The sequence below is a fragment of the Ananas comosus genome, linkage group 1 (genome assembly GCF_001540865.1).
Source record: "Ananas comosus cultivar F153 linkage group 1, ASM154086v1, whole genome shotgun sequence".
NCBI classification, from domain to species: domain Eukaryota; kingdom Viridiplantae; phylum Streptophyta; class Magnoliopsida; order Poales; family Bromeliaceae; genus Ananas; species Ananas comosus.
In genome coordinates this window covers 4,915,934-4,933,579 of record NC_033621.1, presented here as the reverse complement: position 1 = coordinate 4,933,579, position 17,646 = coordinate 4,915,934, and the positions used below count along the sequence as shown (strand labels likewise).

The 17,646-nt window shown below is 30.5% G+C and overlaps 1 protein-coding gene across 2 annotated transcripts in view; it reads right to left on the bottom strand.

Moving 5' to 3' along the window:
• Positions 1–17,646, bottom strand: part of LOC109708815 (phosphatidylinositol 4-kinase alpha 1) — a 69,258-nt gene that overhangs the window by 5,373 nt on the left and 46,239 nt on the right. For both annotated transcript variants that reach the window (XM_020230653.1, XM_020230660.1), the window contains exons 19-22: positions 8,603–8,680; positions 8,382–8,429; positions 7,487–7,659; positions 6,881–7,076 (exon numbers count right to left, since the gene is read on the bottom strand). In XM_020230653.1, coding sequence (XP_020086242.1) covers positions 6,881–7,076; positions 7,487–7,659; positions 8,382–8,429; positions 8,603–8,680 — 495 coding nt within the window. The remainder of the gene's footprint in view (positions 1–6,880; positions 7,077–7,486; positions 7,660–8,381; positions 8,430–8,602; positions 8,681–17,646) is intronic.

Genomic DNA, 17,646 nt, shown 5'->3' with positions numbered 1-17,646 from the left:
AACTAATTTGCTGACAAACTGACCGTCCCTAGAGCAAGTGGCAAAGGGCTTGGTGGTTAGTACCCGAGGTTCCAAGTTCGAATCTTAATTGATTCACATTTCTAGCTAAGTTTTTTTTCTAAATAAATGAAATAAACGAAGCGGGTAGCGTGCTACCTATCTCTCAAAAAAAAAACCTAATTTGCTGACAATAAAAGTGTTACAAGGCTAAACAATTTCCAACACTAAAATGTACGGTCAGTTACTGTACTAATCCTGATATGGTGACTTTATTCCTAAAGTTGAAATTTCTCATCTATTATTCCAGCCCTGGCCATAAAAAATGCAAATTTTTTCCAGTAAATGACCAATTTACCAGTTCTTAAATTGACTTGCTGCATTGTACTGGAAAACTGGTTAAAAAGGAAATTCTATAGGAAAGGATCGCATAATGCAGATTTTTTAATTGGTTAGGCATGAAATTGCAATATATGAGTAAGTTCAGAAACTAAACTGCATCAGAATAGTAGATAGACTAACCACACATTTCAATTTCCAAATACTGAAATTTTTTAAGCCATTAACTATGCTACTCAAAGAAAACAGAGATAAACAAGAGCAAACAGACTCCCACACAGCAGCTAATATAATAGTAAACACAAGGTAACCAATAATGATTCTCAAACTCATAGATGTGCCCTAAGTGTCAATGTGTCACAGCGGTAAAAGACAAAGAAGCAACAAGCAACCAAGCACGCATAGTTTAAGAGGTCATAACAGCAAAGCCTAAAAGCATGCATAAATATCTCACAATTTCATAGTACCACGAATGAATGGAAAAATAGTAGGAAATTAAGCATGCATAAATATCTCACAATTTCATAGTACCACGAATGAATGATAAAATAGTAGGAAATTATATATATATATATATATATATATATATAGAGTTGAGCTGGAATGCTATCGATAGCAAACGGGCTCCGTTGCCATCCATTTGTTTTCGATGATGAAGCCTCCAAATCGACGATCGGCACCGTTGAACATGATCTATACCACTTAAAGTGTCTAGAAACCAAATTTCAAATCTTTTCGACATCATTAGCCTAATGATCAAAGGATTTCAAAAATTGTAATTTTAATGGTAGATATGAGGCATTTTCTCGTTTAACGGTATAAAACTATCCAAATCAATTAAATTTTTGTTAGAAAATTCTTTAAACTATTTAGAAAAAGATCTATGCTCTCGATCTTGATTATAAAATTCCTATCATCATTTTTTAGAGGATATTCATTTTCAGCCGTTCATTTTTACGCCCACTTGATGGACAAGAGAACAATATCGGAAAAGCATGAAATTTGATTTCTAGATATTTCAAGGGGTATAGATCATTTTCAACGGTGCCGATCGTCGATTTGGAGGCTCCATCATTAAAAACAAATGGGTGGCAACGGAGCCCGTTTGCTACCGATAGCATTCCAGCTCAAATTTTTTACCGTTAGATTTGCGTCTTTGATCATTTTCAACTGTTAGATTATACTATTCAACCAACAACCCACTCAACCCTAGAGGGCTCACATCATCCTAACCGTACATCCCTTAATCTAATGGCCAAAAATCTACAAGCACCAATAACTTGGTACTTTTAAAAGTATAGGAGCTCAATTCTATATATATATATATATGTAGAGAGAGAGAGAGAGTAGGGCTACTATACTCTTATGAGTATAGAGCCCTTTATATTCATAAGTTGTTTTCGATGATGTAGCTTTTGAATCGACGATCCATTCCATTAAATATGATCTAGAGTATTTGAAACTTCTAAAAAATAAATTTCCTAATTTTTCAAAATCATAATAAAGTCTATCAAGCGAGCATAAAATGAACGGTCAAAATCGAACGACGCCCTAAATATGGATGATCGGATCCTTCAATTTAAAATCGGAGTTATTGATCTTTATCTAAGTAGTGAATAGAATTTTCTATTAAAAATTCAACCTATTCTAATTCTTTTACACTGTTAAACTAGCAAGTATCTCATACCGACCGTTTAAAAATTGTCAATTTTATGACCTTTTGATCATAAGGTAAATGATGTCGAAAAATTATGAAATTTGATTTTTAGAAATTTTAAATACTCTAGATAATGTGTAACGGTATGGATCATCGATTCGAAAGCTCTATCATCGAAAATCGGAAGCTCTATCATCGAAAACGACCTATGAGTACGAAGACGATCGTAAGTCATAAGAGTATAGTAGCCGGACTCTATATATATATATATATATATCAGGCGTTAAAACAGGATATCAAGAGTTTAAACTTCAGCAACATTTACACGGACCATGAACGATACACTAATCATTATATCAAATATATACATCTACACTCATAGATAACTCCACACGTTCATAGATAGTAGCTAACCCAGATACAGGGAAGTAATTTGTTAGTATCGTTTGGATTCGGGAATAAGTTTTTTTTTTCGTTATTCCTAGAATAGGACAATATGGGGATAAGCGGGAATAAGTGCATTTTATGTTTGGATGAAAATTGGATTATTTCTAAGAATAAGAAAATAGTATATTTGGATATGTAAGATAGGAACAATAAGGATAAAGTATATTAGTTTTTTAATAATATATTCTATATAATTAATTAACATAAAAATATCAATTAAGTATAAATTTATAACAAATTAATTTAATTATTATATATGAATTGACTATTATATAATCATAACTATCAATTAGTAAATTAATTAGGACATTAATTGACCGTTAAGTTAATAAATAACTTAACTAAATAATTCGATAATTATAAATGTATAAGATTAATAATTAATAATTAATTATTAATTAGTTAATTAGTTTATTTGGTCAAAATATTAATTGAGTTAATCAATTATAAATTATTGGTTATTGGCATAAACACACTAAATATTATTTTTTTAATTAGCTATATAATCCATGATAATTTAATTAATTACCAATAGTTAATTAAATGATTTATTATAGTAGTAATCAAGTGGTTAATTATTTATCTCGCTATTAGTTAATAAATAATATATAAATATTATATTAGTATATTTTATTATAATTGTAGAGATATAAAGGGTAGAAATTGTTATTCCACAGAAGGAGTGGAACAACATTACACCTTTAACGGGTCATCCTAGGAACCATTAGAAGAGAATAAGATATTATATTCTTTTTTTTGGAACAAAGGTGGAATAAGGCCCTTATTCAGTTATTTCCCCTTTATTTCTCCCTGCGCCGAACCAACACAGTGCTTTGGGTGTGTTGGACTTGCTTTGAACCTTTTTCAATCAGTGATAAAAGATATCGACAGTACATATTTATTTTTTAATATACTTCAATCGCTAGATTCAAAGTTAACTTGGAGCTGATTCGTCAATTGAAGTTCCATAATCGAAATGGCTAGGAGTATTACTATATATTATATAATATATAGTAGAGAGAGGAGAGCTAGGCTTTTATACTATCGAAGCCGGACGGAGCTCTCCGGTTACAAGTTGTTTTCAATGTATGCGCCTTCCAATCGACGTATGGCTCCTGTTAGACCTGATCGTACACTTATTGAAAGTATTTGAATACTAATTTTATAATTTTCGGCATCATTTATCTATCAAACGAGTAGTCTAAAATGAACAGCTGAAATAAAAGTTCATAAACAAATGAATATAAAAGACTTGAATTTAAGATCAGAGGTACCATCTTAACTCTAAATAGAGAATAGAATTTTCATATAAAATTTATCAGTATTTGGAATTGTTTTAACCACCGCTAAATTCAAAACGCACCACTTACTTTAAATTGTTTCAATTTGAGACCCTTTCGATCACTTAGCCAAATTGATGCCAAAAAAATGAAATTTTAGTTTCCAAATATTTAATAGTATAGATCAAAGTTAACGCGAGCGATCGTCGATGTTGAAGAACCATCATTGAAAAACTTGGTAGTACGAGAGTAGCACACGAGGTCCGTCCTGCTGCCGATAGTATACCACCTAGCTATATATATATTTTAGTATAGTGTCTTGTGTGTTTATTAGGAGCAGGAGCCTTCGTGCTCTTAAAAACAATTTTCGTGAATCAACGATCGGCTCCGTTAGATTGATCTAGATATTTAAGTATCTATTAAAATAATTTTGTGATTTTTTTATATATTGTACCTAGCCGATCAAAAAGCTTCAATCATATTTTTAATGCGTTGATGTATATCGTTTGCAATTTAACTGGTGTATGAGAGTATTCATCAGAAATGAAATTTTCATAGAAATTCTTATACTATTTATAGCAAGATCAATTATCTCTAATCAAAAATTTTTAGTGCTATAGCCAAGCTTCTTATGAATTTTTATTTTTAGCCATTGATTTTGAACCCTTGTCGATCGCCAGGTAATAATATCGAAAAATCGAAAAATTTATGTTCAGATACTTCAAATATGCTAGAGTCAAGGTCTAACGGAGCCGGATGCGTCGATTCGGAAGCTCCTCTCAAAAACAGCTTAGACACGAGCACTCCGTACTCTTAATAGGCACACAAGAACGCTACTTATATATGTATATTGTATGTACGGTACAGTACATAATAACATAGATACGTGTTATATACATATATATAATATACACACACCACATATTATATATTAATATATATAATTATATATATATATAGAAATTGAGCTAGAATAACTTTTAGAAGTATCACCCTTTTGGTGCTTTAAAGTTCTAGCCTCGATTACTCCTTAATTACTAATAGACTTGATCAAACTATTCCACTACTACACTACCACCATCATTCCCAGCCATATATTTCTTCGCAATCCAATGTTAAAAACTCAAAAGCACACACTCTTCTGGTGCTTTTCAAAGTATTCTAGGCTCAATCCATATATATATATCATCATATATATATAATAGAATAGGGTACTTATAGCTAGCCTTATATTATATATATAAGGCTACTTATTCTTATGAGTAATATGTAGAGCTTCGTGTTTTCCGAAATTTTAGAAAATAATTTCGTAATTTTTACGAAATCATATAAAGTCCATCAGCGGGAACATAAAATAAAGCGGTCGAAATGGAATGATCGGATCCTTCACATTTAAGATCGGATTTTGTCTTTACAAGGTCATAGTGATAGAATTTTTAATAAAAATTACCGATCCGATTCGATTTTTACACCGTTAAATTTAGAAAGTATCATATCGGCCTTAAAAATTGTCGATTTGTGACCTTCTTGATCGTAAGGTAAATGATGTTTGAAAAATTATATAATTTGATTTTCTTAAGTTTTAACATGCTGATCTGATCCGTTTACAGTATTGGATCGTCGATTCGGCAAGCGTCTATTCATCAAAAACAACTGATGAGTACTGAGGGGTCATCTTATAACGAAGTATGTAGCCGGACTCCTATAATATATATATATATATATATAATTATATATTATTATATATATTATATAGCTAGTCTCTATAATTCTATAGTACGGGGCTCCGAGTACTATAGTGATCCGTTTTCGATCTTAGGGTGTTCAAATCAACGTCGCCCACGTTTAAATGATTTTAGGTATTTAAGTTTTAGAATAAATTTTTATATTTTTTCAACATGTTTATTTATAATAAACCATTTCAAAATGTCAATTTTCAATGGTACTATGACGAGTTTGGAGATTTTACGGTGTAGAAGAATCTTAAATGTTCTTCAAATTTTGATATGAAAATACTTTAACTATCTGATTTAGGTTATATTTTTTATCTTGAATTTAAAAGTCCTATACTCAATTTAGAGATTATTCAATTTCACCGTCGGGTTTGACAAAATTTATTTATTAAGTAACCTGATGTCGGGGAAAAAAACTTAAAATTTGTATTCCTAAGAACTTACTTATACTCTAGATTTCATATTTGAACTGTGTGCGATTCATTATTGAAACCCTAAAATCGAAAACAAGTTATACTATTGGAAGCTTCGGTACTATGATAGTAATGTAGCCTAAATTCGTAATATATATTAATTGAATCTATGACTTTTAAAAGTACCAAGAATTGGCTGCTAGTGTAAATTTCAGCTCTTGGATTTAAGAATTGTGTGGTTAGGGATGATGTGGGTCCCCTGCGTTGAGGGAGTGGTGGTTGAGTGTATAATCTAAACAGGTGTAAATGGTCAACAATGCATATCTAACGGCTAAAAACCTACAAGCACAAGTGCTTGGTGCTTTGAAAGCCAACATTAGCCGGCTCTATTATATAGGGTGCCACGGCACTGTGCTGTGCGGGCACATTGTTTTTTTTTTTTTTTGCATTTTGCATTTTGCTTTTTTTGTCTTTTTGTTTTGTTCTTTGGGATACCACGAAGCATCCCACACTCCTCAAGGACATTGCAAATCGAAAAGCTACTTGTTAGGTAAGTCAAAAAAATTATAATTTATTTTTTTTTGTTTACCAATATACGATCCATACCGTAGAGGGCGAAGCCCCTCGCACCCCCCGTATTTGCCCGTGCCCTTCACTTCCACAACAGACATCCATATTTTTCATAAATTATTTTATTAAAATTTGTCGCACAGCAAAATTTTTGGTAAATTAAGGGAACAAAATCGAACTTAATAAACAAATTTTAAGGCACATCAAAAAATTTATTTTTGCGTTAGAAAATTAAAAATACTGATAAAATTAAAAGCTAAATTAAGTCAATTAATACTTAAATTTATTTAATTTATTTGTCATATAATTTATTGCTTTTTTTTTTGAAACAAGGATCAGGTTCAAAAAAGAACGAATTTCGACTAAAGCTTTTACAAAGGAGAGAAGATACTAAAGGAAAAGCAGATTATGTAGACTTCACTACTAAAGAGAAAACTTCTTTACCTTAAAAATACAAGCCTGTGGCTTTACATCATTGGGATCCCCGTCTCTGTCCACCACATTAAAGGTAATCATTATAGGAACTTTTGCTGCTGATTGAAGGGGAATTCCACTATCCAACTGAATGCCTCGAACAATCTTGTTTGGCGCAGTGGGTAAATAGAGGTCATCACCCTCAACGCTAATCTTCTCCAACTCCCTGCATAACAAAGTTGAAATTTCAAAAATTCCCAAATATTACCAAGATTCCTGGCTCGACCATCAGCATCAAGTGCACTAAGTAATAAAACAAAGGAAATTTTACATAAAGGAAATTTTACATATACACCCCTGCAAAATTAGTCTTCTTACATATATGCACCCCTGTAGAATTTAAATGTTTTGTATAAGCCATTTGAAAGTGCAGTTTCTTATGGAAATAATCTTAAGCTGGGGAATCACCCAATTCATAGGGATAAGTTAGATTGTATAAGAAAAATGATTTTCTGAATAGGGTATATATGAAAGTTCAGAATTTGCAGAAATATACATGTAAACAGATAATTATGATACATGTACATAAATCTTAAATAAATGAGAGGCCTGACGATATCCGACAACAGGAAGTACCTTCTAATACCGGCTCTGCGTTCTTCCTTAGGCAGAGGAAAAAGAACACCAGAAATAGACGTGACTTTGTCGAAAAATCTAAACTCTCTTTCAAACAAATCACGAGCCTCAGGAGTGAAACTTGCAATGATTTTCTCTCTTACAGCAGGGAGCATTGCTTGGAAGGAATTACTCTGTTAGAAAGAAAAAAAACAAAATAGAACCAAGGCCCATGCAGTAACAAAAGCTAGGAATTAATTTAAAATCTGAATTTCATTTTCTACCAGAAAGACTACACAACAGGCTAGTACTGTGATATCGAGAAAATAAAATCTAATGCCACAATAACAATTAGACATGCTGTAAAAACAACAAAAAAAAGAATGTTTCAAGTAAATGAAGAATCATCTTAGACAACAAGATTCTACTAAGAAAGAGTCAAAGTCGTTCAAACAACATTGTATGTCGAACAAACTGCCAATTATCTTTGCATTTCATCCAACAAAAAATTTGAAAGTGAGAGTTAAATTGATAATATATAGTAATGAACAACTGCATTAGGTAACAGATGCTTGAAGCAGACAAACCTCGAATATAATACGGATGGAGACTACTGATAATACAATCACGAGTTGGAAGATAATAGATATTATTGGATTGATTCGCAACTAGCCAATCGACAAATAATAGATGAGAAGGATGTTGGGCTAATAGAGAGCATAGTGATGCCATTATATAAATACAAAGTTTATTCAGAAAATTTGAATTCTTAAATTACCGGCAATAGGGCTCCAGACAACAAAAAGCTATCTAGGTAGCAAAATCATCTCGAGACATGTCTAAATTATAAAGAATTTGCATAGATGCTTAGCTTAATGAAGTTTGCAAGATCTTCCGTTAACGTATCATCCATTACCTTAGGAACAGCTACTTCCTTTCCAGATTCCTGATCACAAGACTCGCCCTGCAACATACAGTTTCCAAGCAAATGTCACAAAAACTCTTTAAGTAGAAAAATCTAATGCAGCCTCTTGTACTCATCAGATTGAGCAGTATAAAACGGCAAAATATGAGTTGCCATAACAAACACTAGGAAGCTTGAAAGTTCACATAAGTCGCTAAAATAAAAGACTTCACCTGAAGATGCCATATCAGGATATGAGCAAATATGTTACTTCTGCGAGCAGCTCCAAGCAAGTATCCTTCAACTAACTTCTGCAATTGCAATTAAGCCAAAAACACATTCAGCAGATGATAGATGAAGATGGTGAAAAAGGATGATAACACAGTTACAGGCGTAAAACAAGGCTATCAGAGTTTAAACTTCCAGCACACATTTACACGGACCATGTACGATACACTACATACATATATATATATACATCCACACTTCCAGAGATAACATCCACACTTCCATATATAGTAGCTAACCAGATACAGGGAAGTACATTTGCTTAGGTATCGTTTGGTTCGGGAATAAGTTTTTTTTTTCATTATTCCTAGAATAGGTACAACTATGGGGATAAGCGGGAATAAGGCCAATTTTACGTTTAGATGAAAATTGGATTATTTCTGAGAATAAGAAAAATAGTATTTGGATAGTTAGATAGGAACAATAGGAATAAAANAAAATAGTATTTGGATAGTAAGATAGGAACAATAGGAATAAAAGTAATTACAGTTTTTAAATAATAATATTTTATGTAATTAATTAACATAAAAATATTAATTAAGTAATAATTTTAACAAATTACTTAATTAATTAATAATGAATACTATTATATAATCATAACTATCAATTAGTAAATTAATTAGGACATTAATTGACCGTTAATTAATAAATTAACTAACTAAATAATTTGATAAATTAACAAATTAAACTAATAAATTAATAGATTAATAAATTAATAAATTAATTAGTTAATTAGTTAATTAGTTATATTGGTCAAAATATTAATTAATTAATCAATATAAATATTGGTTATTGCATAAACATACTAAATAATTAATTTTTTAATTAGCTAATTAATCATGAATAATTTAAATTAATTACTCAAATAGTTAATTAAATATTTATTATAGTAGTAAATCAAGTGGTTAATTATTTATCTCGCTAATTAGTTAATAAAATAATATATAATATATTAATTAGTAATATTTTATTATTAAATTAGTAGAGATATAAAGGGAAGAAATTGTTATTCCATCAGAAGGGTGGAACAACAATTACACCCTCTTAACGGGTCATCCTAGGAAACCCATTAAGAAGAGAATAAGAATTATATTCTTTTTGTTTGGGAACAAAGGGTGGAATAAAGCCCTTATTCAGTTATTCCCTTTATTTCTCCCTTGCTCCCGAACCAAACAGTGCCTTAGGGTGTAGTTGGACTTGATTTTGAACCTTTTCTATCACTAGATAAAAGATATCGAACAAAGTACATAATTTATTTTTTATATACTTCAAATACGCTAGATCAAGTCTAACGGAGCTGATCGTCAATTTGAAAGTTCCATAATCGAAAATGGCATAGGAGGATATATATTTATATATAGAGAGAGAGAGCTAGGCTTTTATACTATCGGAAGCATGGAAGCCTCCGTGTTACCAAGTTGTTTTCAATGATGCGCCTTCCAAATCGACGATCGGCTCCGTTAGACCTGATCTACACTATTGAAAGTATTTGGAAACTAAATTTTATAATTTTCGGCATCATTTACCTATCAAACGAGTAGTCTAAAAATGAACAGCTGAAAATAAAAGTCTCATAAAAAAAGATGATAAAAGACTTGAATTTAAGATCAGAGGTACTGATCTTACTCTAAATAGAGAAAAGAATTTTCTATAAAAATTTCATCAGATTTGGATTGTTTTACACCGTTAAATTCACAAACGCATCACATCTACCATTAAAATTGTCAATTTTGAGACCTTTCGATCACTAACCAAATGATGCCGAAAAATTATGAAATTTAGTTTCCAAATACTTTTAATAGTATAGATCAAGTTTAACGGAGCCGATCGTCGATTTGGAAGGCACATCATTGAAAACAACTTGGTAGTACGGAGAGTAGCACGAAGGCCTCTGTGCTGCCGATAGTATACCAGCCTAGCTCTATATATATATATATATAGTAGGTCTTGTGTGCTATTAGGAGCAAGGAGGCCTTCGTGCTCTTAATACATTTTCGATGATGGAGCTTCTGAATCAACGATCGACTCCGTTAGACTTGATCTAGCATATTTGAAGTATCTATAAAATAAATTTTGTAATTTTTTTATATCATTTACCTAGCGATCAAAAAGCTTCAAAATCAATAATTTTTAATGGTTGATGTTATATCATTTGCAAGTTTAATGGTATAGAAGTATTCAAATCAGATGAAATTTTCATAGAAAATTCTTTATACTATTTATAGCAAGATCAATATTTCTAATCAAAAATTTTAGTGCTATACCACCACTTCTTATGAGATTTTTATTTTTAGCCATTGATTTTGAACCCTTTCGATCGCTAGGTAAATATCGAAAAATCGAAAAATTTATGTTCTAGACACTTCAAATATGCTAGATCAAGTCTAACGGAGCCGATCGTCGATTTGGAAGCTCCATCATCAAAAACAGCTTAGGAGCACGAAGGCCTCCGTACTCTTAATAGCACACAAGACCTACTCTATATATGTATATGAGCGTAATAATACAAAATAGATAGTGTATATAATATAGTATATATATATATACATCAACATATTATTATTATATAACACATATATAATATATATATTTATATAACACTATAATATATATTGGTATGTATATATATAATCACACATATATACATTACATACATATATACATACTATACGTACATAACAATACTATCATATGATACGTGTATATATATAATATAATATCTATAATTTATCCGATATATATTATATACTATACTAATATATATTATATGTTTATATATATATACAGTACATATATATACATACATACATATACATATTATATATACACATATATATATATATATATACATATACATTATATCAAATATATACACACAACATCATAATATATATATATACAATCATACAATATATATCTATACACACACATATATATATATAACATATACATCATATATATAAACACACACATATATATATAATACATTACATATATATAGTAATTATATATACACACATAATATATATATACATATACATATATATATATACACACCACATAGTATATATATATACATATACTATATATATTATACACACACACACACACATCACACAAGCATATATATATATATATAGTACATTATACAGATATATATATATATATACACATATATATAATACATATATAATATTATATAGTATATACTATACACATCATATATATATACATATACATATAATAATATAATATATTATATATATGAATTGAGCTAGAATACTTTTAGAAGTATCACCCTTTGGTGCTTCTAAGTTTCTAGCCCTCGATCTACTCCTTAATTACTAATAGCCTTGGATCAAACACTATTCAACCTACTACCACCTACCACCATCATCCCAACCATATATTTCTCTCACATCCAAGGTTTAAAAACTCAAAAGCACCAACCTCTTGGTGCTTTTCAAGTATTCTAGCTCAACTCATATATATATATACTATATATATATATATTAATTTATATATATATAGTAGGGCTACTATACTCTTATGAGTATAGAGAGCTTCGTGTTTTCGATGATGGAGCTTCCGAATCGACGATCCGCTCCGTTAAAAATGATCTAGAGTAATTGAAACTTCTAGAAAATAAATTTCGTAATTTTTCGAAATCATAATAAAGTCCATCAAGCGGGCATATAATGAACGGTCGAAATCGAACAATGTTCTAAAATGGATGATCGAATCCTTCAATTTAAGATCGGAGTTATTGTTCTTTATCAAGGTAGTGAATAGAATTTTCTATTAAAAATTCAACCGATTCCGATTCTTTCACACCGTTAAATTAGCAAGTATCCCATATCGGCCATTAAAAATTGTCGATTTTCTGACCTTTTGATCGTAAGGTAAATGATGTTGAAAAATTATATAATTTGATTTCTAGAAGTTTTAAATGCTCCAGATAACGTTTAACAGTATGGATCGTCGATTCGGAAGCTCTATCATCGAAAACAACTTATGAGTACGAGGGCGATTATACTTATAAGAGTATAGTAGCCGAACAATATATATATATATATATATATATATATATATAGCTAGTCTCCTATACTATCTATAGTACCGGGGCTCCGGTACTATAGTGTCGTTTTCGATCTTAGGGTGTTCAAATCAACGATCCACACCGTTAAAACTGATCTAGGGTATTTAAAGTTTTTAGAAATAAAATTTTATATTTTTTCAACATAGTTTACTTTATAATCAAACCATTTCAAAATTGTTAATTTTCAATGGCTACTATGGCGAGTTGGAGGTTAACGGTGTAGAAGAATCTAAATTTCTTCAAATTTTGATAGAAAATACTTTAAACTTCTAGATTAAGGTTAATATTTTTTATCTTGAATTTAAAAGTCCTATACTCAAATTTTAGAGATTATTCAATTTTCACCGTCCATTTTGACATAATTTATTTACTAAGTAAACGATGTCGAAAAAAACTAAAATTTTATTCCTAAGAACTTCATATACTCTAGATCATATTTAACTGTGTGGATCATTAATTTGAACACCCTAAAATCGAAAACAAGACTATAGTACTGGAGCTCCGGTACTATAGATAGTATAGTAGCCTAATTCTATATATATATAATTGAGCTCCTATGCTTTTAAAAGTACCAAGACATTGGTGCTTGTAAATTTTCAGCCTTTGGATTAAAGAATGTGTGGTTAGGATAATGTGGGCCCCCCTAGGGTTGAGTGGGTGGTTGGTTGAGTAGTATAATCTAACAGGTGTAAATGGTCAACAATGCAGATCTAACAGCTAAAAACCTACAAGCACCAAGGGCTTGGTGCTTTTGAAAGCACCATAGCCGGACTCTATATATATAGAGAGAGAGAGGGAGAGAGAGTAGGGCTACTATACTCTTATAAGTATAGAACTATTTGTACTCATAAGTTGTTTTCAATGATGGAACTTCTGAATCGACGATCCACTCCATTAAATATGATCTAGAGTATTTGAAACTTTTAAAAAATAAATTTCGTAATTTTTTTAAATCAAAATAAAGTCCATCAAGCAAGCATGAAAATGAACGGTCAAAATCGAACAATGTCCTAAAAATGAATGATCGGATCCATCAATTTAAGATCGAAGTAATCGATCTTTATTTAGGTAGTGAATAGAATTTTCTATCAAAAATTCAACCTATTCCAATTCTTTTACACCATTAAACTAGCAAGTATCCTATACCGGCCATTAAAAATTGTCAAATTTTGTGACATTTCGATCGTAAGGTAAATGATATCGAAAAATTATAAAATTTGATTTCTAGATATTTTAAATGCTCTAAATAATGCTTAACGATATGGATCGTCGATTCGGAAACTCTATAATCGAAAACGACTTATTTGTACGAAGGCGATCGTACTCATAAGAGTATAGTAGTCGGACTCATATATATATATATATATATGTATATGTATATATATATATATGTATATGTATATGTATATATATATATATGTATATGTATATGTATATATATATATATATGTATATGTATATATATATATATATGTATATGTATATATATATATATATGTATATATATATATATATATATATATGTATATATATATGTATGTATGTACATACATACACACACATATATGTATGTGTATGTATGTATGTATGTACACACACACACACACACACACACACACACACACACACATATATATGTATGTGTGTATGTATGTATGTACATACATATGTATATATGGATATATATACATATATATAAGTCCGATTGGGGTGCTTCTAATAGCACCAAGCACTTGGTGCTACCAAGTTTTCCACCGCTAGATTTACTTCTTTAACCATTTCCATATGTTAGATCGTACTATTCAACCAACCACCTACTCAACCCAATGGGATCACTATCATCCTAACCGCACAACCCTTCATCCAAGGGTCGAAAACCTACAAGCACCAATAACTTGGTACTTTTACAAGCATTTCAGCCAAATTCTATATATATACACATATATACATACATATATATATACATATATATAGATATATACATATATACATACATATACATATATACATATATATATATATAGAGTAGGGCTATTGTGCTATTAGGAGCACAGCAGCCCTTGTGCTCATATGTTTTAACGCCCAATCAATTTGATGGGTGGTTAGGGTGAATAGGAGAAGAGAAATTAAGAAGAAAAATTGGGTTTCTCAATTTCTCTTCTCTTTGAATTTCTCTCTAATTTATCTTCTCCCATTCACCCTAACCACCCATCAAATTTGATGGGCGGTTAAGAACTTAGGAGCACAAGGGCTGCTGTGCTCCTAATAGCACAGTAGCCCTACTCTATATATATATATATATATATATATGTAGAGTCCAGCTATGATGCTCGCAAAAGCACAAAGCACTTGGTGCTTGTAAGCTTTTTACCGTTAGATCTATTCCTCGAATCATTTTCAACCATTAGATTATACTATTCAACCAACCACTCACTCAACCCTAGGGGGCCAACATCATCCTAACCACATATCTCTTAATCCAATGGCTAAAAATCTACAAGCACCAATAACTTGGTAATTTTAAAAGCATAGGAGCTCAATTCTATATATGTATATATATGTATACATATATATATATATATATATATATGTATATACATATACATACATACACAAGTATATACATATACATATATACATATATATACACACACACATAGAGGCTGGCTATGGTGCTTGTAAAAGCACAAAGCACTTGGTGCTTGTAAGTTTTCTGCTGTTAAATCTACTTCTTCGACTATTTCCATCCGTTAGATCGTACTATTTAACCAACCACCCGCTCAACCCTAGGAGGACCACTATCATCCTAGCCACACATCCCTTAATCCAAAGGCCGAAAACCTACAAGCACCAATAACTTGGTACTTTTAAAAGCATAGGAACTCAATTCCACACACACATATTCATACATACATATATAAATATAGAGTACAGTTACTATACTCTTATGAGTATAGGTTCCTTTGTACTCATAAGTCTTCGCCTGTTAGATCTACACATTTGACCATTTTCATCCGTTAGATCATACTATTCAACCAATCACCCACTCAACCCTAGGGGACCACTATCTGTGAGACCCCAGATAGTCCTATATATAAGATATAATAGGGCTAAAACTCTTAACCAGGCTTAAACATTTTGGGCGGTGGCTAGACCCAAGAGGTTAAAAGAGTTAAGCGTGCTAGGACGGGAGTGGTCTTAAGATGGGTGACGCCCTAGAAAGTTGGGGCGTCACACTATCATCCTAAATCGGGGATTACTATCATCCTAACTGCACATCCTTTTATCCAACGGCCGAAAACTTATTAGTACAAATGGCTCTATACTCGTAAGAATATAGTAACCCTAACCTATATATATCTATACTATATATAAAAGCACGTATTTCAAATTTCGGTCTATCGACAGACCTACTTCAAAATTCTTTTTTTTTCGTACACAAAATAAATAACATAACGATAGTTCCTCNACCCCTTCCGTCAGTTTTCCGTCAAGTTCTGTTAACCGGAAACTGACGAAAGGGGTAAAACGAATGAAATATTAGAGTTTAGGGTGTTAGATGTCTATTTTAGGAGTTTGGGGGATTAAGTGAAACTCGCCAAAAGTTCAGGAGGTAGCAGTGCAATTTACCCGGTAGGACTCTTGACTATAAATTATTTTATTATAATATGTTACTTATGGATTGACTACTAACCCTCAAGTTAGTGATCATGCTGGATTTTGAATTTATATATATTTTTTATCCTAAAATAAATTATACCATAATTTATTCTACATTTTATTGTAATAAAATAAAAGCGAAAGAAATGAATTAGAGTGGCTTAAAGATAAGAAAAGTGCGATACTAACTACCTATGATGCTCGAACACTCTGCTGTCCTGGTGTACTCGCTAATATGGTTGATTTACAATAGGTGTTCTCACTCGGATATAGAGATTTTAATTCTCAGTTAATTTTCTGTAGTACTCGTTTGTCCCCTTTATCTTTAGAATCATTGTTCTAAAAAATACACTTATTTCCTATGAAATTATGCAATGTAATTTTATTGTAGCCTAAAATAAAATATTTGTACTTCATTTCGGTTTAATATAAAAATATAAAATAATATTTTATAATACTTTAGAACAATGCTTCTAAAGTATGATAAATTATGGTATGATTTATTTTAGGATAAAAAATATACATAAATTCAAAATCAAGCATGATCACTAACTTGAGGTTTAGTGGTCAATCCATAAGTAACATATTATAATAAAATAATTTATAGTTGGGGTAAATTGCATTGTTACCCTCTTGAACTTTTGGCGAGTTTCACTTAACCCCCGAAACTCCTAAATAGACATCTAACATCCTAAACTCTAATATTTCATTCGTTTTACCCCTTCCGTCAGTTTCCAGTTAACAAAGCTTGATGGAAAACTGACGGAAGGAGTAACATGAACGAAATATTAGAGTTTAGGGTACTAGATGTCCATTTTAGGAGTTCGAGGGGTAAAGTGAAACTTCGTCAAAAGTTCAAAGGGTAATAATTCAATTTACCCTATATATATATATATATATATATATATATATATATATATATATATATATTATCTCGATTCTATCTACTAATATTTTATTATTATATTAACTTTTTAATTTTGATACTTTTAGTTTAAAATATATATTTAAAATTTAAATTTATCACAATTAAAAAATATATAGAAAAATATTCAATGTATATCTATATTATAAATTTTATAAAATAAAAAAAGAACTATATAATTATTGTTGACAACAACTATTTAAATTTGGGTTAGAATATGATAGATATTTTCTAATGGTATATAATAAATAAATTTATTTTTTAAAATTTAAAGTATATATAGTAAATTTTTGAACAAATATGAT